At 41.0% G+C, this 21,385-nt stretch overlaps 1 protein-coding gene across 4 annotated transcripts in view; it reads left to right on the top strand.

Moving 5' to 3' along the window:
- Positions 1 to 20,200: 20,200 nt before the first annotated feature.
- Positions 20,201 to 21,385, top strand: part of ptbp3 (polypyrimidine tract binding protein 3) — a 117,909-nt gene continuing 116,724 nt past the window's right edge. For 2 of the 4 annotated variants that reach the window (XM_087996150.1, XM_087996139.1), the window contains exon 1: positions 20,201 to 20,498. Coding sequence is in view for 3 of the 4 variants with exons in the window: in XM_087996139.1 (XP_087852265.1) it covers positions 20,491 to 20,498 (8 nt within the window). In the remaining variant the exon portion in view is untranslated. The remainder of the gene's footprint in view (positions 20,499 to 21,385) is intronic. The other 2 variants (XM_087996143.1, XM_087996147.1) reach the window with 2 other exon arrangements.

Below are 21,385 nucleotides of genomic sequence, written 5' to 3'. Positions count from 1 at the left end.
CCTTGATTTGCAAGATCCACCTTTTGAAAGAGAGAGCCAGCCTTATGTCAGAGAGAAAGGGGATTCCCATGACCCACTTCAAACACATCGATCATTGTGGGTAATATCATTTCACAGATGGATAGAGCTACATAGAGTGTAAATATTGTGGGAATTTGGGAAATGCTCATATGGTATTTTAAATAAGGTCCTTTTTGTTAATAAAATTGAATTGAACTGCAAACCGGATTTTGTGTCCCTTTGCCCGCCTCACCAATCAGAGCATGTGGATAAAACATTTTTAATACATTAACTGGTCGAAGTGTCCAAAACATGGACAACACCATAGTTTATTCTTGTCACTTCTCCTGTACTTGTCTAATTGCAAACACCATATCAAGGATTCCTCAACCAATTCTTAAACTGCACTGACTCCCTGGCAGCAAATACTGATCCAAATAATGTACTAGGTGGTTAAGATTTTGCCAGTGATGGAGGGAAATTAGATTTCTCAGTGGTTACCACAAATTGGCGAGTTTCTTTCTGCTTGTACAGGGAGACATTTTTCTAATTTTATGGGATAGTTCCTTGCTCCTGCATAGACTGAAACCTTTCATCAAACCTCTTGGGCAAGCATTGACCTCCAGCCATGTAGTGCACAGCTGAGATAATGTCCGCTCCTTTACTAGAGGGGAACATGATTGCATTTGTGAAAGGACTGCTCAAGTGACAGTTGATGACAACCAATGGCAATCCATTAATTGCTTCTTCATTGATGTTTGTGGTTAAAGTGCTCTGCCCATCTTTCTAGAATTTAGTATTTTTCTGTGAGCATTGTTAACCTATCAACTTGGATAGTGACGATTTGTCGTTAAGGTAAATCCTGTGGAAGTTACATTCTCCTCCAGTAGTTTCTGGATTATGTTATTGTTTTCATCAACCCAGTCTTGATGTTTGTTAGAGGTCGATGAACTTTCACCAGAACTGGGAATCATTTGAAGTTTCATATATTTTAAGCAAGTGGAATGGGGAAATTGTAAAAACAATAAAAAAGTCTCTAAGATGGAAAACAGGAGATCAAATGATAGAAGAAATAGCACTGCAGGCCCATAGAGAACAGTAATGGAACAAGAAACACAACCTATCTAGAGGAGGTATGAACAATAAAATGATGAACAGCTCATGTCTGAATGTAAAATTAGAAAAAACAAATAGAGTAAGACCAAAACGTGCAAAGACAAAATGGGGTTGGAAGTTATGATCTGAAATTGTTGAGTTCAGTGAGTCAAGAAAGCTGAAAAGTGTCTCATCGAAAGATGAAGTGTTTTTCCTCAAGCGTATTCTTCAAGCTTACTTTGAGGTCATTTACAACACTGCAGTGGGCCAAGGACAGAGAGGTTAGCATGAGAGTAAGATTACGTATTAAGATGATGGACGATTGGAAGCTAAGGATCATGCTTAACAGACTGAACAGAGGTGTTCTGTTCTATAAGCAGAATCTCATAAATTGCTTTTCATACCTAATCTTGTATAATTGATCAATCTTTCATCATCTTCTGAAGAAATGTAGATACTTAGGATTCAGGTTTGGTTTATCAAATAATGTGACCTGATTGAAGTCCATGGATTAAAGTATTTCCTTTATTGGGGATTCCCAGAACAACAGGACCTTTTATCTCATTTAGATGAGATTTGGAAAATCAAGGAGGTACAAGAGAATTCAGTCGAAATAATCAAAATCTGGAAACAATGACTGAGTTCCTTCAGTCAGTAGAACTTGGAAATATAATGATGCAAATGGTGCACATTCCTGAAACACTGCCAATTAACATGAAGCCAAATACTTCATTCAATGTGAACTTCAAGCAGATGCAAGGGATGCAAAGTGAAACAAAATAATAACAGTTCATCCCGGTTCACCAAGGAGTGCAGAAGCATATAGGAAATAAAATGGAAGAATTTTTTAAAAAACTTAATGCTGATGAAAAACAGGACTTTAATATCGCTTTCAGGAAAAGGAAAACATAATGAACAGCATGGTGGCTCAGTGGTTAGCACTGCTGCCTCACAGCACCAGAGACCCAAGTTTGATTCCAGCATAGGGCGACTGTCTGTGTGAAATTTGCACATTTTCCCTGTGCTTGCGTGGGTTTCTTCTGAGTGCTGTGGTTTCCTCCCATAATCCAAAGATGTGCAGTTTACGTGAATTGACCATGCTAAATTGCTCAGAGTGTTCAGGGATGTTTGGGTTCAGTGCATTAGTCAGTCAGTAAATGTAGAGTAATAGGATAGGGGAATGGGTCTGGGTGGGTTACTCTTTGGAGGGTGGGTGTGGACTTGTTGGGCCAAATGGTCTGCTTCCACACTGTAGGGATTCTATGATAAAATGCAACGATCCAGGTTTGAAGGGTAAATACACAGCTGGTAGCATTGCATGGGATGCAAGGATCCTTTGAAAATTAAGGGCAATTCAAGAGAAGGCTTGCACAGAATGGAGCTGGAACCAATATGTTTTAAGGGCTATTAACTGTTCCTTTGGAGAATGACTTAAACCAGTCCAACCAAGGGAGGCGAAAGTCAAAGATGAAAACCTGGTAGTTTGAGAAATATAAAAGTTCAAGCTGAGCAAAGTAGTTTGAAAATAAATCAGATAAGGAAAAGGAAATTATCAAACCACAGAAATACAAAATAAAATCCATGTATTTTAATGTTTAGATTGTAAACAAAAATTGAGATAATCAAGTCAGGTGGATAAAATATAAAATTGAGACTTAATAGCAAAGGAAGGATTGGGAATTATTATTCAGAAAGAAAATCTGATTGCTATAGAACAAGTATTTAAACATATGTAATCTAAAATACATTCCTTTAGAACTGAACTGCAAAATATCAAAGGATTAGTCACAATATACAAGTTATATCATCGACTGTTGAAACATTAAAGTTAAATTGGGGAAAAACGTAGAGAAATTAGAGAGGCACACATTGATGATAAAATCATAATTTCAAGGAATTTTTAATTATCAAAAATGCACAACAATATTATTGCAGTTTTAAAAAATACAGTTTGAGAAGCATGAGAAATTTCAGTTGCCAGTGCACTCAGGGACTTATTCAGTTAATACGTTACTATTCCAACAAAAATTATTCACCTCTTAATTTTGGATAATGAAGCAGGTGGCCTAAATATAAATGAAGATCTTGGAGATAGTGACCACAATATAATTCAAGTGAATGAGAAAATGGTCAAGCAAAATGCAAATTATACTGAAACAAAAATCTGCAGTCCTCACTTTCTCCTAGTTGATTTTAACCTACTGCGAATCCCCTTGCAAGGATGCCTTCCTTGAAGAAGCTCTCTTCCTCCCTCTACAAGGATTTCAGTGAGTCCCACTCTCACTGCACCCGCCAGGTCATCTCCTCTGCCCTGAAGCTCTTCAGCCACGTCCTCCAACAGACTCGCTACCACAGCCACATCTCCTTCCTCAGCACTTGTCTATGGAACCAACTGACCCCGCATGGACTCCGGACTACGTTCAGACCAACAAAATTTGGACCCAACCAGGAAAACCAGAAACCCCTTCCCACTCCGCCAAGGATATTAAGGTCCTTGGCCTCCTCCATTGCCAGACCATGGCAACACGACGCCTGGAGGAAGAGCGCCTCATCTCCCGCCTAGGAACCCTCCAACCACAAGGGATGAATGCATATTTCTCCAGCTTCCTCATTTCCCCTCCCCCCACCTTATCTCAGTCCCAACCCTCGGACTCAGCACCCCCTTCTTGACCTGCAATCTTCTTCTCGACCTCTCCGCCCCCCACCCCCTCTCCGGCCTATCACCCTCACCTTAACCTCCTTCCACCTATCGCATTCCCAATGCCCCTCCCCCAAGTCCCTCCTCCCTACCTTTTATCTTAGCCTGCTTGGCACACCCTCCTCATTCCTGAAGAAGGGCTTATGCTTGAAATGTCGATTCTCCTGCTCCTTGGATGCTGCCTGACCTGCTCCGCTTTTCCAGCAACACATTTTTCAGCTCTGATCTCCAGCATCTGCAGTCCTCACTTTCTCCTGAAACAAAAATGTTCCTTCTCAGCTTAAATGAAAGGTGAACATAAGAAAAAGAACCACATGGCACTGGAAAACATTTAAACAGATTTGGAAAGGGTACAAATCATGTATAGTCCAATAAGGAGAAAGGGAGGAAATCTAAGGTCCCTTCATAATTATATGAGTATTACAAAACAATATTATGCAAAAATGGTCAGAACATATCTACACCAATACTAGATGTTAAATATGACATTAAATTAGAACAATAAATTGACCCTGCTAAAGTAATCAAGAACTAAATACTTCCGACTTTGGAAGTATGTATCAGAAACAGAAAACACATGAAATACTCAGCAGACCTATGGAATAAGAAATTGAGTTAACATCACAAGTTAGTGACTGTTCATCAGACCCTAAATCCTTTGTCTACTTTGAAGAACAAAACCTGAGTACAGGAGCAGGGATGTGCTAAAGTAATCAAGAACTAAATACTTCCGACTTTGGAAGTATGTATCAGAAACAGAAAACACATGAAATACTCAGCAGACCTATGGAATAAGAAATTGAGTTAACATCACAAGTTAGTGACTGTTCATCAGACCCTAAATCCTTTGTCTACTTTGAAGAACAAAACCTGAGTACAGGAGCAGGGATGTGTTGATGCAGTTACACTGGGTCTTGGTGAGACCAAATCTACAATACTGTGTGCAGTTTTGGTCTCCTTTTCTGAGGAAGGATGCTCTTGCACTTGAGGACATGCAGCAAAGGTTGATCAGGGTGATTCCAGGGATGGCGGGACTGATTTATAAGGAGAGATTGACTATGTTAGGATTGTTTTCACTGGAGTTCAGATAATTGTGGAAAAGGATATGAAAGATATAGAATGTAGGGAAATAGATGGTGACATCTTGAAAAATGTCCATATTACAGAGGAGGAAGTGCTGGAGTCTTGAAATGCAAAAAAGTGGATAAATCCCCAGGACCTGATCAGGTGTACCCTTGAACTCTGTGGGATGCCAGGGAAGTGATTGCTGGGCCTCTTGCTGAGGTATTTGTATCATTGATAGTCACAGGTGAGGTGCCAGAAGATTGGAGGTTGGCTAATGTGGTGCCACTGTTTAAGAAAGGTGGTAAGGAAAAGCTAGGGAACTATAGACCAGTGAGCCTGACGTCAGTGGTAGGCAAGTTGTTAGAGAGAATCCTGAGAGACAGGATATACATGTATTTGGAAAGGCAAGGACTGATTAGCGATAGTCAACATGGCTTTGTGCGTGGGAAATCATGCCTCACAAACTTCATTGAGGTTTTGAAGAAGAAACAAAGAGGATTGATGAGGTTGAGCGGTACACATGATCTATATGGACTTCAGTAAGGCGTTCGTCAAGGTTCCCCATGGGAGACTGGTTGGCAAGGTTAGATCTCACGGAATACAGGGAGAAGATGTCATCTGCAAAATTGCTAATGTGACACCCTGTGCCTTCCTCTAGATCATCTTTGTATGTTGCGGGCGGCAGTGGTCCCAACACAAATCCCTGTGGAACACCACTGGTCATGGTTCTCCATTTTGGGAGGCTCCCTTCCACAGCTACTCTCTGTCTCCCGTTGCCCAGCCAGTTCTCTATCCATCTGGCTGGTGCACCCTGACCCCCAATGGGACTTCACTTTCTCCATCAGCCTGCCACAGGGAGCCTTGTCAGGTGCCTTGCTGTGGTCAATGTATGTGACGTCAATCAACTTTGTCACTTCCTCAAATAATTCTATTAAGTTCTATTAAAATGGGAAGCCTTCAGAAATGAGATAACGAGAGTCCAGAGACAGTATATTCCTAGTAGGGTGAAAGGAAAGGCTTGTAGGTGTAGGAAATACTTGATGACTAAAGAAATTGAGGATTTGGTTTTGAAAAAGAAGGAAGAATATGTCAGAGAATGGACAAGATAAATCAAATGAATCCTTTGAGTTAAGGAGAATCCAAAGGATTTTTACAAATACATTAAGGACAAAAGGGTAACTAGGGAGAGAATAGGGCCCTTCAAAGATTAGCGAGGTGGCCTTTATGTGGATTTGCAGGAGATGGGGAAGATACTAAACATGTATTTTGCATCAGTATTTACTGTGGAAAAGGACATGGAAGATATAGACAGAAGGGAAATAGATGGTGACTTCCTGAAAAATGTCCATATTACATAGGAGGAAGTGCTGGATGTCTTCAAACGCATAAAAGTGGATAAATCCCCAAGACCTGATCAGATGTACCCTCGAACTCTCTGAGAAGCTAGGGCCCCTTGCTGATGTATTTGTATCATCGATAGTCACAGGTGAGGTTCCAGAAGATTGGAGTTTGGCTAACATGGTGCCACTGTTTAAGAAGGGTGGTAAGGACAAGCCAGGGAACTATAGATCAGTGAGCCTGATATCAGTGGTGGGCAAGTTGTTGGAGGGAATCCTGACAGACAGGATGTACATGTATTTGGAAAGGCAAAGACTGATTAGAGATAGCTTTGTGTGTGGGAAATCATGTCTCACAAACTTGATTGAGTTTTTGAGGGGGTGATGGGGAGGATTGATGGGGACAGACTGGTGGACGTGATCTATATGGACTTCAGTGGGGTTGCCCATGGGAGACTGGTTAGCAGGGTTAGATCTTATGGAGTGCAGGGAGGGCTGGCCATTTGGATGCAGAGCTGGCTCAAAGGTGGAGTATGGAGGGTGGTGATAGAGGGTTGTTTTTCAGACTGGAGGCTTGTGACCAGTTGAGTGCAAAGGGGGTTGGTGCAGTGGCCACTGCTGTTCAGCATTTATATAAATGATTTGGATGTGAGCATGGGGGGTATAGTTGGTAGGCTTGCAGGTGACACCAGGGTTGGGGGTATAGTGGACAGTGAAGAAGGTTTCATGAGATTAAAATGAGATCTTGATCAGATGGGCTAAGGAGTAGCAGATGGAGTTTAATTTTGATAGATGTGAGGTGCTGCATTTTGGGAAAGCAAATCTTAGCAGGACTTATTCACTTAATAGTGGGGTCTTGGGAAGTGTTGCTGAGCAGGGTGACCTTGGAGTGTAGGTTCACAGCTCCTTGAAATTGGAGTCGCAGGTAGGTGGGTTGGTTGAGGGTGTGTGTTTGGTATGCTTTGCTTTATTGGCCAGAGTATTGGGTACAGCTGTTGTGGGAGGGGGTGGGGGGAAAACGTGTTGCGGCTGTGTGGGATTTGGTTGGGCCACTTTTGGAGTATTGTATGCACTTCTGGTCTCCTTCCTATCGGAAGGATGTTGTGGGACTTGGGGAGTTTCGGGGGGGATTTATAGGGATGTTGTTAGGGTTGGAGGATTTGCGCTATGGGGAGAGGTTGAGTGGGCTGGGGCTGTTTTCCCTGGAGATTTGGAGGCTGAGGGCTGACCTCGTGGAGATTTATAGGGCTGTGAAGGGCATGGATACGATAAATAGACAAAGTCTCTTCCCTGGGGTTGGGGAGTTCAGAACTAGAGAGCATGGGTTTAGGGTAAGATGGGAAAGATTTGAAAAAGACCTAAGGGGCAACGTTTTCACGCAGAGGATGGTACGTGTATGGAATGAGCTGCCAGAGGAAGTGGTGGAGGCTAGTAAAATTGCAACATTTAAAAAGCATCTGTATGGGTATATGAATAGGAAGGGTTTGGAAGGATATGGGTTGGGTGCTGGCAGGTGGGACTAGATTGGTGGGATATCTGGTCGGCATGGACAAATTGGACCAAAGGTCTGTTTCCATGTTGTGCATTTCCATGACTCTATGACTGTATAACTAGCCATTTGGATACAGAACTGGCCCAAAGGTAGAAGACAGAGGGTGGTGTGGAGGGTTTTTTTTTGGACTGGAGGCTGTGACCAATGGAGTGCCACAAGGATCGCTGCTGGGTCCACTAATTTTCGTCATTTATATAAATGATTTGGATGGGAGCATAAGATGTATAGTTAGTAAGTTTGCAGATGGAGATGCAGTGGACAGTGAAGAAGATTACCTCAGATTACAACGGGATCTTGATCAGATGGGCCAATGGGCTGTTACGTGGCAGATGGAGTTTAATTTTATTCACTGCGAGGTGCTGCATTTTGGGAAAGCAAATTTTAGCAGGACTTATACACTTAATGGTAAGGTCCTAGAGAGTGTTGCTGAACAAAGAGACCTTGGAGTGCAGGTTCATAGCTCCTTGAAAGTGGAATCGCAGGTAGATAGGATAGTGAAGAAGGTGTTTGGTATGCTTTCCTTTATTGGTCAGAGTATTGAGTACAGGAGTTGAGAGGTCATGTTGTGGCTGTACAGGACTTTGGTTAAGCCACTGTTGGAATATTGCGTGCAATTCTGGTCTCCCTCCTATCAGAAAGATGTTGTGAAACTTGAAAGTGTTCAGAAAAGATTTACAAGGATGTTGCCAGGGTTGGAAGATTTGTGCTATCGGGAAAGGCTGAATAGGCTGGGGCTGTTTTCCCTGGAGCGTCGGAGGCTGAGGGGTGACCTCATAGATGTTTATAAAATCATGAGGGGCATGGACAGGATAAATAGACAAAGTCTTTTCCCTGGAGTGGAGGAGTCCAGAACTAGAGGGCATAGGTTTAGAGTGAGAGGGGAAAGATATAAAAGAGACCTAAGGGGTACCTTTTTCACACAGAAGTTGGTACATCTTTGGAATGAGCTGGCAGAGGAAGTGGTGGAGGCTAGTACGATTGCAACATTTAAAAGACATCTGAATGGATATATGATTAGGAAGGGTTTGGAGGGATATGGGCCGGGTGCTGGCAGGTGGGACTAGATTGGGTTGAGATATTTGGTCGGCATGGACAAGTGGACCAAAGAGTCTGTTTCCGTACTGTACATCTCTATGACTCTAAGTGAGGGAGGGATCTCAGAGACTTAAAAGATTCTAACAGGACTAGGTTTAGGGTGAGAGGGGAAAGATATAAAAGAGACTAAGGGGCAACTTTTTCACGCAGAGGGTGGTATGTGTATGGAATGAGCTGCCAGAGGTTGTGGTGGAGGCTGGTACAATTGCAACATTTAAGAGGCATTTGGAAAGGTATATGAATAAGAAGGGTTTGGAGGGATATGGGCTGGGTGCTGGCAGGTGGAACTATATTGGGTTGGGATATCTGGTCGGCATGGACAGGTTGGACCGAAGGGTCTGTTTCCATGCTGTACATCTCTCTGACTCTATGACTAGACAGGGTAGATGCAGGGAGGATGCTCCCAATGGTGGGTGCATCCAGAACCAGGGTCACAGACTGAGGATTTGGGATGGACCATTTAGGACGGAGATTGGGAGACATTCCTTCACCCAAAGAATGGTGAGTCTGTGGAATTCATGACCACAGGAAGTGGTTGATTCCAAAACATTGAATATATTTATGAGGCAGCTAGATAAAGCACTTGGAGCAAATGGAATCAAAGGTTATGGGGAGAAAGCAGAATTAGGCTATTGAGTTGGACTATCAGCCATGATCGTGAAGAATGGCGGAGCAGGCTCGAAGGGCCAAATGGCCTCCTCCTATCTGCTATGTCTCTGTGTAAAATTTGTTTTTTGCTTAATAAAGCAAGTTTGTATCACCCAATGTAAAAATAATGGGAAAACATTCTGAAGTGGTTAGCACTGCTACCTCAGCACCAGGGACCCAGGTTCAAATTCCACCCTCAGGCTCCTGTAATGGACCAGGCCAGATCCCCTCAAAACATTTCAAGAACATATCCCGGACCCTAACTTTGCTAATTGTTTTAAGCAAGTGTAAAGTGGATATTCCTGAAGTGATGCAGCTGGCCTAACCATTTAGTTTTAAACGAAAGAGAATTTATTTACAAGATGACTGAATGAAACACAAACAGAGAGAACAGAATACTGAATAACGTAAGCTATCTGAAAACCCAGATTATCCCAAATTAGTGACACTGTTCAAAATACTTGCAACAATCCCCGTAAAAACACCTTGGAAAAAATGGAAAAATCCAACACACGGTCTTACAGGAGAGACAGAGGGAGAGAGAAAGGGAGAGAGAAAGGGAGAGAGAAAGAGAGAGATGTAGCTGTTTCTTGGAGTTCTCATTTCCTGTCTTTGGTGTTCCAGACTTTAGTCTCACCTCTATTGTTAACAACAATGTAATTTAGTTGGTATTTCATAGGAGTTACCAAGGTCTCTTACCAGCCTCATATAGTTAAAGCATCTTAAGCTGATGTAATCAAGCACATACCTCTTCTAAAGACTACTAGTGATCATTTAATACTTCTAAATCCTGCATGTTAGACTTACAAGAAGGATTAGTGGTACCATTTCTACCTAAAATATATTAATTGAAAGCATCTCTTACAACATTGACTTTCTAAATTGGGACAGTTGGTCATCTTTGAAATCAAAGTCTAAATAGAAAAATATATCTTCCACCTGAAGCACATTCAAGTTCATATCCCACATTGCATATCGTGCACCAAACTAACAGCACTTGAATATTGATCCAAGCACAAGTGAAACTAAAAAAATGAACCATGAGAGAAGTGCTTTGTCAGCTCTGAATACTTGCTTTAGTGGTGGTTGAAGTAATTTAATTTGAATGTGCTGCATTGTACTGAACTAAGTAAGAACTAAGCCATCATATATGACTCAGGGAAAGATTCATTTAGTGTGGAGGCATTCCATACATATCTGTAATTGCATAGATTCATACAGTACAGAAGAGGACCTTCAACCCATCAAGTGTGTACCGGCATAAATAGCCCTAAAACCTTGAAAGTTACGACATTTCAAGTGCTCATTCAAGAACCTTTTAAGGCTACCGAGGTTTCCTGCCTCAAATACCTGGCTGGGCTGTGCATTCCAGATTCCCACTATCATCTGGGTGAAAAGACTTTTCCTCAAATCTCTTGAACCTCCTGCTTTTCACATTAAAGTTATGCTCCTTTGCAAATAACTCTTCAACGAAGGGGAAAGTTGTTTTGTATTCACTCAGTGCATGCCCCTCATGATCTTATACAACTTTCTGAGGTCTCCCTTCAACCTTCTCCATGACAATTAAAACAACCCAAATGTATCCAGCCTGTTTTCAGAGCTGAAATGCTCCATTCCGGGCGATAAAGAGAGGCTCTATCTCCTCCTTGAACTTTCAGTTAACCTATTGATCAACTACAGTGCCTGGAGAGTCACTTCTTTATACAAACAAGTAGTTGCTGGTTAATCTAGCCAGCCCAATTAGTGGATCATCTATTTTTCATTTTGGATTTATTTAATCTACATTGTATTTCCTGCAAGTTGTGGGATGGCAGAATGTAGCAAAATTAGTCTTGCTATCCTGAAAGGGGAGAAAGCTTTCAAAATCATCACTAACACTTCTCATGCTTCATTTGTAGTGTCAATTGCTCCTGTCATTGCTGCCAAGATTGCTTGTCAACGTGACACCATTCAGTGCCAGCAACCATCACTTTAAAACACAAAGTGAAGCTCAATCAGCAATGTTGCCAGCAAATTTTGAACTGTCCAGCACCAGATGCCAATATGGGTATTTGAGGGGATGGAGTGCAAGTTGTGCTTCTTTGCAAATTATTTGAACGTCACCTTTGAAAATGATCTCTATTTTCACTTTAAAACACCTTTTAACCACATGGCTGATAAACATTTAATGTAGAACTTTTAAACTTAGCTTACAATTTATGAGGTTATAAAAAGAGAAGACAAATTGACTGTAGAGGTTTATTTCTTTTGAATTCAATCAGTTTTTACAGTCATTTTTAATAGTTTTATCAATTTTATCCAGAAGTTCACAGTGATCCAGTTCAAATGGTCATTTGTGACCAGCTGCAACCACCCTCTCACAGGAAAAGTAGTTTCATATACCAATGTTTAAAATTGGTATGCAAGCATAATTTCTAGCTCTTCAAGAACATGTGCCAGGTCCATTCATTTGTCTTTGCTGAATACTTTTCTTCATATGAATTGACACCAACAATGATGCAGTCCATGTGTGCAAGCAAGCCTGTGTCAATTGTTTGAATATGAGGCACCAATGTCACAATGTAATTTTCTTCATAATAGACTTGTTACCAGTGAATCTACCACATCATTGAATCTCCTCCTCCAAAATAAATCTTTGGCCCAAATAAAGTGAGATATTTCCCACAAAGTTATTCCACATCAAAATCAAAATATACAAAAATTTCTCAAAGCCTCAATAATTTTTTCTTATGAGAAACTGCGTTATACAATCAGCATGATCCTGAATCCATAGATTTTTTAAAAATATACTTTATTTATATAATTTGCAAACATATATAACATATTCCAAATTTGACATGATACAAGTATAACACTGATCAGTTTCCTTCAAAACAGTAACTCATACACTTACAATTATAATCAAGTTTACTATATATTTGCAATACACATATAAACATTCTCTGGTGGAATAATCTCAATGGATCTTTTTATGGTTCCACATCCTTTATCTTAGACTTTGGACTTTCCCTGTTGAATCTAAATCTATAAAATTAGATGGTTTCAGCAACGGTAGGGGGAATTGGTCAGGATTCGTACTTTCAATTTCTATTTAAGCAATCACAACTGGAAGTCCATGTGGAAATAACACCAAATTTGGCCATGATTCATTTCCCAATGTTAAATAATTTGCTAACATACATTATGTGAATCAAAATATGGACACTGGCTGTTTGGAAAAGAGTCAAAGAGCAACCAGCATCTCTGGAATCAAGCGGTCACTGTCTTCATGATAGGAGGAGAAAAGAAAACACTCCTTGAGAGATAAACAAAAATACCACTTTGTTTTGTTCTTTAAAAGCACTTGCAATCTTTGGAATAATCGTATTAAAAGGAATCTACCGTACAGCTTGATAGCCTCAAAGTGAAACTGAACTTAATATATTCAATTGGCAGAAAGCAAAGGATCCTAGCAGAGTATACAAGTCAGGCTATAGTTCATGGCTGTGTAGTTTCTTTGTTTAACAGCAGTTAGGAGACATCTTTTTATTAAAACAGTCCCTGCCAAGTTCTATTTATGACACGCTGTATGTATTACATGGTTTGTACTTAGTTAGCTGCTCTTAACAAGAGCAGTGGCAAGGGATGAGGGTTAGCCTCAGTTTTTTTGACAGGAAAGAAAAAAAAGCTAACTGCTTCTGCATTTGTTGCTGATACTGCAATACCCCATACATTTCTTACCCTTCTCACCTCCCCAGACTTTTATTATTCCTTGCTTTATTTTCTTTTTAAAATCAGTCTTCAAGAGGGCTTGTTAGCTTTGTTGATAAGGCAACAAGCATACGGTTCAGAGGTGGGCTGACAGAATAAGATTTGTTCTTACTCTGACTGAGCTAGATTTGACGCCTTCCCCCTTGCAATGCCTCAAAGTAAACTTAAAGCATAAAGCTGTGCTTCACTTACTATTGAATAATCAATGATTCTATCCAGAAAACTACATGACTAACAGGAAGATAGCTTTTCACTCTCCCTAAAGAAATATCATTTGTTGTTGTTCTCTAGCCAGAATGAGACGAACCTCAAACCTGCCTCAGCTGTATAGTCAGAGTGAGCCATAACAGATTGGAAATCTCACAAAGAATTCACCTGAATGGATAGGATAAATACACAAAATCTTTTCCCTGAGGTGGGGGAGTCCAGAACTAGAGGGCCTGGGTTTAGGATGAGAAGGGAAAGATATAAAAGGGACCCAAGAGGCAATTGTTTCATGCAGAAAGTGGTGTATGTATGGAATGAGCTGCCAGAGGAAGACACATGGTAAAAACAGAATATTTCATTCTTAAAGAATCATCAAACTTTGATCAAAACGCAACACTGAATGCACAATCATTTGGCCATATCCTAGACATGATACAACTCATTTGAATGAATTCATTGTTTTAGCTTCAATACTCATGCTTCAGTGTTGCTCCTTATGACCCAGGTTTTGAAAAATTTCTACACCCTAGCTCACTCATTGAGTCACAGAGACATACTGCATGGAAATAGACCCTTCGGTCCAACTCGTCCATGCTGACCAGATATCCTAATCTAGCACCTGGCCCATGTCCCTCCAAACTCTTCCTATTCATCGACCATTCCAGATGCCTTTTAAATGTTGTAATTGTACCAGCCTCCACCACTTCCTCTGGCAGCTCATTCCATACACACACCACCCTTTGCATGAAAAAGTTGCCCCTTAGATCCCTTTTTTATCTTTCCTCTCTCACCGAAAACCTATGCCCTCTAGTTCTGGACTCCCCACCCCAGGGAAAAGACATTGTCTATTTATCCTATCCATGCTCCTCATGATTTTATAAACCTCTATAAGCTGACTTTCGTCTGCCTCCGACGCTCCAGGGAAAACAGCCCCAGCCTATTCAGCCTCTCCCTGGAACTCAAATCCTTCAGGCAGAAGTGCATACCAAACATCTTCTTCACTATCTTATCGACCTGCGACTCCACTTTCAAGGAGCTATGAACCTGCACTCCAAGGTCTCTTTGTTCAGCAACACTCCCTGGGACCTTACTATTAAATGTATTGATCAGAGGTGGGGAACCTTTTCATGTTGGAAGGCCATATTATGTTAGTTGTAATCTAATAAGGCCGCATCCAAGAAACTTCAATTATATATTATTCAAAATTCACATTTTTTTGATAGAGTTTGATAGTACTGTGTAATGGCACTATCATCACTCCATCACCAAGATCATCCATCTTGAACCCACATCAGGTTACAGACTGCTATAGCACTCATCCATACTTTTGTTACTTCTCAACTTGGAACTATTTCAATAGTCTTCCAACCAGCCTGACATCTCCATAAATTTAAGTCCATCAAAATTCTGCTGCCTCTGTCCAAATTTGCACCAAGTTCCTTTCACCCATCATCTCTGTGCTAACTGACCTGAATTAATTTCCTGGCCAATGATGTCTCAATTTTAAAATTCTCATTCTTGGTTGGAATTCCTCAAATACCTAACGCTTCCCTACATCTGTAATCTTCTACAATACCACAGCTCTCTGTGCCTTTCCAATTTTTGTCTTACCTGCATCACTGATTTACATTGTTTCACACGAGTGACCTTTGTAAGGAAACATCCAAAATTCAGCTGAGTCATTCTTTATGGCTCAATTACATAAAATCAGTTATATCATTTTGACGTTAATCATAGCATGATTTTGAGTTATGAAATATATTCACACAATCTGGTTTCCTGCAGACCCAAGATCACCAGGCTTGGTTTCTGAAAAATGGCCTGCATTAACTGAAAATACCTGGTTTCTTTCTTACATTTTCCTTCCAATATTAGTCATCTCACCTGACGGCTAGAATTTATATTGAAGCGAAATTCCTTCTCAACAAACCTCCAGACATGATGAGTACCTTTATAGTTTGATAGCTGATCAATTTAACCCCATGTTTGTTGTCTGATAATACAAAGGGACGGGTGATTGCCTGGATATCCCAGATAAATATTTGGGGACTATATAAGGGAAGACTATTGATTCAGCTAATCTCTGCTGTGAACACAAATCCTCATCTGATAATCACATCAAGATATTTCTGGATGATTCAAGATGACACAAACGTTTTGAATCCCAATGACTCTTCGTCTGTGAAATGAAGTATGGAGGGGACAGCATTTCTGCTATAGCTTGGGGTGGGGGTGTATGGGGTGCTGGTGGAAAAAAGATGTTGGTAGTTCAGATTAAGTGATGGAATGCGAGAATGGCAGAACAATGGTGTTTCTCCTACCAGACTTTAAAGGACAGACAATTCCCCCTGGGGTGGAGGTAGGTGACAGAGGACATGACAACAGGATGTAACAAGCTAAAAGATAAGAGAAGAAATGGTTCATAATTTGAAGGTGCTGAACTCAATATTAAGTCCAGAAATGCCTTGTCGAACACCACCAGCAAAATGGAGAGCAACGAAGATATACATGGTGAAAGAGTCAACAGAACTCCTATCATAGGGAAGAGCAAAACTTCTTCGGGGAAGGCACTCCTCGAAGAGATGTGGCAGTCGATTAAAAAGTTGATTTGCTCCTTCCAAGATGTGATTATCTTTCATGGGACACTAGACATTTAATTAGACATGTTCGGCATGAATTAGAAGTTTGTAAAATTATGAGGGGCATTCAGGGTAGGGGAGTCCAAAACTAGAAGGCCTAGGTTTAAGGTGAGAGGGCAAAGATTTAAAAGGGATCTGAAAGGAAATTGTTTCACACAGAGGGTGGTGTGTGAATTGAATGAATTGCCAGAAGAAGTGGTGAAGCCTGGTTCAATTACAACATTTAAAAGACATCTGAATAGGAAGGGTTCAGAGGGATATGGAACAAATGCTAGTAAATGGAATGAGATCAGTTTAAGATATCTAATCAGCATGGATGAGTTGGACTGAAGGGTCTGGTTTCATGCTATACATTTGTATGATTCGATGACAAAGCAAACAACCATTTTTTAAACTGTCTTGGCCGCAAACTCGAGAATTTCTCATGAATTTCTCTCTCCTCCCTTAAGATACTGTATAAATTGAGTTCTGGCAGTTGCACAGAACAATCTTTAATCCTTTCTTCTGAAAAACTTGCCTTCAGAAACATAATGAAGAATAAAACAACTGCATTAATATAGTGTTTTTCACAACCACCTAACTTACTGTAGGAGGCACGATGGCTCTGTGATTGGCACCGCTACCTGACAGCGCCTTGGGTGACTCTCTGTGGGGAGCTTGCACGTTCTGCCCGTGTCTGCATGGGTTTCCTACGTGTGCTCCAGTTTCTTCCCACAATCCAAAGATGTTCCGTTTAGGTGAATTGGCTATGCTAAATTGAGGAGAAGGTGAGGACTGCAGATGCTGGAGATCAGAGCTGAAAATGTGTTGCTGGAAAAGCGCAGCAGGTCAGGCAGCATCCAAGGAAGAGGAGAATCGACGTTTCGGGCATAAGCCCTTCTTCAGGAATCGAAATGCTAAATTGAGTCTAGATTAGAGTGGTGCTGAAAAAGCACAGCAGGTCAGGCAGCATCCGAGGAGCAGGAAAATCGACGTTTCGGGCAAAAGCCCTTCATCAGGAAGGGCTCCATTCCTGATGAAGGGTTCTTGCCCAAAACGTCGATTTTCCTGCTCCTCGGATGCTGCCTGATCTGCTGCGCTTTTCCTGCACCACTCTAATCTAGACCCTGGTTTCCAGCATCTGCAGTCCTAGTTTTTACCTATGCTAAATTGACTGTAGTGTTCAGGGATGTATATCGGTTAGGTACATTAGTCTGGGTGGCTTACTCTTCGAAGGGTTAGTTTGGACTTGTTGGACCAGATGGCCTGTTTCCACACTGTAGGGATTCCATGATTCTTATCTCAAAGTAATTTACAGCTAAAGAAGAACTTCTGAAATATCGTCACTGTTGGAATGTCAGAAGGGCAGCAGCCAATTTATATTCAGCAAAGTCCCTCAAACATGAATGTGATAATGATCATGTGGGTTTCCTCTGGGTGCTCCTGTTTCCTCCCACAGTCCAAAAATGTGCAGGTTAGGCGAATTGGCCATGATAAATTGCCCGTAGTGTTAGGTGAAGGGGTAAATGTAGGGGAATGGGTCTGGGTGGGTTGCTCTTCGGAGGGTCAGTGTGGACTTGTTGGGCCGAAGGGCCTGTTTCCACGCTGTAAGTAACCTAATCTAATAAGTAATCTAATCTAATAAGTAATTTGTTTTTTAAGATGTTGATTTAAGGATGAAAACTGGCCAGGAGATCAGGAAGAACTCTCCTGCTTTTCTTGAAAAATGGTGTCATGGGATCTTTTACAATCAACATGAGCAGGCAGGTGATACCTTTTTCTTAACACTCATCCAAAAGTTGGCATCTCCAACAGTGTAGAGCACCCCAGTTTAGATTAGATTAGATTACATTACAGTGTGGAAACAGGCCCTTCGGCCCAACAAGTCCACACCGACCCGCCGAAGCGAAACCCACCCATACCCCTACATTTACCCCTTACCTAACACTACGGGCAATTTAGTATGGCCAATTCACCTGACCCTGCACATCTTTGGATGGTGGGAGGAAACCGGAGCACCCGGAAGAAACCCACGCAGACACAGGGAGAACGTGCAAACTCCACACAGTCAGTCGCCTGAGGCGGGAATTGAACCCGGGTCTCTGGCGCTGTGAGGCAGCAGTGCTAACCACTGTGCCACCGTGCCGCCCAAACTGCAATGATTTTGTGTTCAAGCCCTGGAGATGGAATTAAGGCTGAAGCCTGAACATGACATGTAGTACCACATGAGCCATGACTGAACTCAACTGGAATGAAATCCTTTCCTTGCATTAAGTGTTTTCAAAATCCAAAATATTCCTTCCCCAGAAAAATAAAAAGGATCTCTGATGAAGAGTCATCTAGATTTGAAACATTAACTTGCTTTCTCTCCATGGATGCTGCCTGACCTGCTTTGATCCCCAGCATTTTTTGATTTCAGTTCAAATAAAAAGAACAATCTTTGCTTCAATCTATGCAACAAATTACGGTTAATTGTGATGTTATATCCAAAGAACACAAGGTGGCTGGAACACAGCTAAGTTGAAAAGTTACTTTATGAAAAATGGCTAAACAAGTTAGCCCTTTATTCTTTAGAATTTGAAAGAATGAAGGATTATTAAAACAAGATTGTGAGGGGGCTTGACAAGGAGAGATGTTTGAAAAGATGCTTTCGTTAGGTGAAGAATCTTGAACTAGGGGACACAATTACAGAATAAGGTGACACACATTTAAAAGTGAGATACAAATGAATTTCTTCTCCCAAAAGGTAGTGAATGTTTGGAATTCTCTACACTGATTTGTGATGACTAAATCATAACGGGATTTTTAAAAATATTGAGGAGTTGACAGCTATGCTGAGATGGCATAGTAGAAGAGTTGAGGCCAGGAGCAGATGAGACATGATCTTGCTGAATGGCAAGGAAGGCATGGGAGGTCAAATGGCCTGCTCCTATTTCTTATGTTCAAAGCAGAAATATCAAAAGCAAAATATCTGAAGCCTGAAATCTGAAATTAAAAACAAAAAAAAATGCTGGAAGTATTCCATAGGTAATATAGTATCTGTGAAAAGAGAAAAGCAGAACATCATGTTAAAACATTCTCATTTTTAAAATTAAGATGTCACAACCTCATTTGGAGTTATGGCTGCAAAGTCCCAGAATTTACATAAAAAATAAACAATCAGTGGTACTGATTACAGGTCAAATGATCATCAAGATACAGTATCAGAAAAACCTGTTGCTCCTTATTAACTATGTTCACTCTTTGTAATTATAGAGTTTTGGGTTAATTGCTTCCTAATTGTGCAATCTACTCTCATGTAAAAGTGGGTGCAAATGATTTGCTAAACAACTGCAAATGTACAACTTGAATACCAACTGAGCAGAAAATAAATCCAGTCTCACTTAGATTTGACTCAATTGCACATTAGAATGCATGGAATTTGAAAGGAGTGACCCGCAGATTAAAACTTTTGTAAATCACTCTACCCAAACTTTGTGGGTGATGGGAAAGCTTTTGTTTTGCTGAAGTACTGGGAACTCAATTTATAACTTTATATATTTAGTGACTGGCTTTCCCCCCTCGTCTGTCCACTTTTCACAACATATTGTAAAATTGAGTCAGTTTGCAATAAACCTTTAAAATCAGAAGTACTAAGAAAATCGAATCAATAGAAGTGGTTATATACCTGAGCAATGATTTTAAAATCCTGTCAAAAACAAAATTAAGGAAACAAATCTGGGAAAAAAATCCCCCACAATAAATCATGATGGCTATCCCACGTTGAGTCAGAAGAAAAAAAGTCATGGTACTTCTTGACCTATATTATAAAAATACACATCATTTATTTCTGTTATGACCTTATTGCTCTTTCACTGAAATGAATAGAAATTCACATTCAGAAACACTAGCGAGGGCATAACGAGGAAAAGAACATCGCATTCCCGGTAAGAGTTGTAAAATGATGTGAAATGTTTTCAATTATAGGGGATGGGATAGTGGGATATTTGGTGCTGTTTTTGTGGATTGTGAAAGGAGGGAGTGTAGTTTTGTTGCTGAGGCCCAGCCGCCATTTTGTGAGCAAGTTACAGAAAGGGAGGAGAGACGGTGCGAAAAGGAGGAGCTTCTCCCTCCCTCCTTCCTTCCCCTGAACGACCCCTCCCTCTCTTTCTCCCCCCCGCGCCCCCGCGACCATACTCCGTCATCTTGTGCTGACAATCCTCGATCCATTTCGGTATTATTCACGGCGGGAAGTTGCTGTTGCTGGAACGCGTTGCCTCCTCCTCCTTCCTCTGACGGGACCGTCAACGGCTTTTCTCTCTTTTTGAAAAAGAAGAAGCTCGCGGTAGCTCCAACCGTCGCCGCCGCTATCAACACCTATCCTTCAGCTCTCTCGGTCTGTTCCTTCGTGCGTGTTAGTGTCTGTCTTCAGGGGGTGTGTGTGCGATGGACGGGTAAGTTGATGGTGGCCTTTTTCTCTCTTTGTTTTTCCCCCCCTCCCTTCAGGGCTGGCGCCCAGGCTCGACGCCACCTTTCCTTTTGGATTACTGTGCTTTATGAATTTTTTTTGTCGGTCTTGTTGTTGCTGTACTTGCCTGGCATTTGATGGTTCTTATCGATCAGCGATTTAGGGCAGTTTCGTTGAGTTTGAAATTTAGATAATTGTTTTTTTTCCTCTCCAGCTTATGGAGTATTTGTCGAAAGATTTTTTTGTGCGTATGCTTTTTGTCCCTTTCTCAGGTTTTTTTGTTTCTGCACATTATTAGTAAAGGCTAAACTACGTGTGGACGTATGGAGAATATTTCATTGACTGTTTTATGTTTGGAAAACGTTATTTTTTGCGATCCCAAAAGAGGGAAGAGAATATGTTAAAACTTCTAGAAAACAAGTGTGCGGTTTATGACTAGAAGCGAGAGGATGTGGATTGCGAGTTATCATTTATTTTCTGGTCGAGTATGTCTGCCTTGTCTGGATTTTTTTTCCGCCCCCCCCTGTCTCGTTTTGTACAAGGAACCGTGTTTCATTCAGATTGTAGTTTGTATGTTCATACAATGCTGCCGAGTTGGCAGGAAAAACTTGTCTTCACCCTCCCAAAAAAACAAAGCGTAGAGACTTTTGCTGTTCTCTCAACTCGAATAGCTTCATCTGTACTCTCCTTTTACCTTTTTTTGATTTAAGGAAATACTGCAATCATAAGCCCTAAGCAGATCTTTCTAAAAAATCTGTTCCTTTTTTTTTAAAAAGAAAATTTACTTCCAATTTTTAGTTTTGTAAATCATTTCCCCCTATCTCTTACTTTAAGTTTCATTGTATCACTGTGTATAAGTAACTGGAGCTTTAA

Source organism: Chiloscyllium plagiosum, unplaced genomic scaffold (assembly GCF_037043375.1).
Source record: "Chiloscyllium plagiosum isolate Xiang-an unplaced genomic scaffold, Cpla_swu_hap1 HiC_scaffold_2, whole genome shotgun sequence".
Classification (NCBI taxonomy): Eukaryota; Metazoa; Chordata; class Chondrichthyes; order Orectolobiformes; family Hemiscylliidae; genus Chiloscyllium; species Chiloscyllium plagiosum.
Note: the sequence above shows the minus strand (reverse complement) of the source record. Positions and strands in the feature narration are given on the sequence as shown.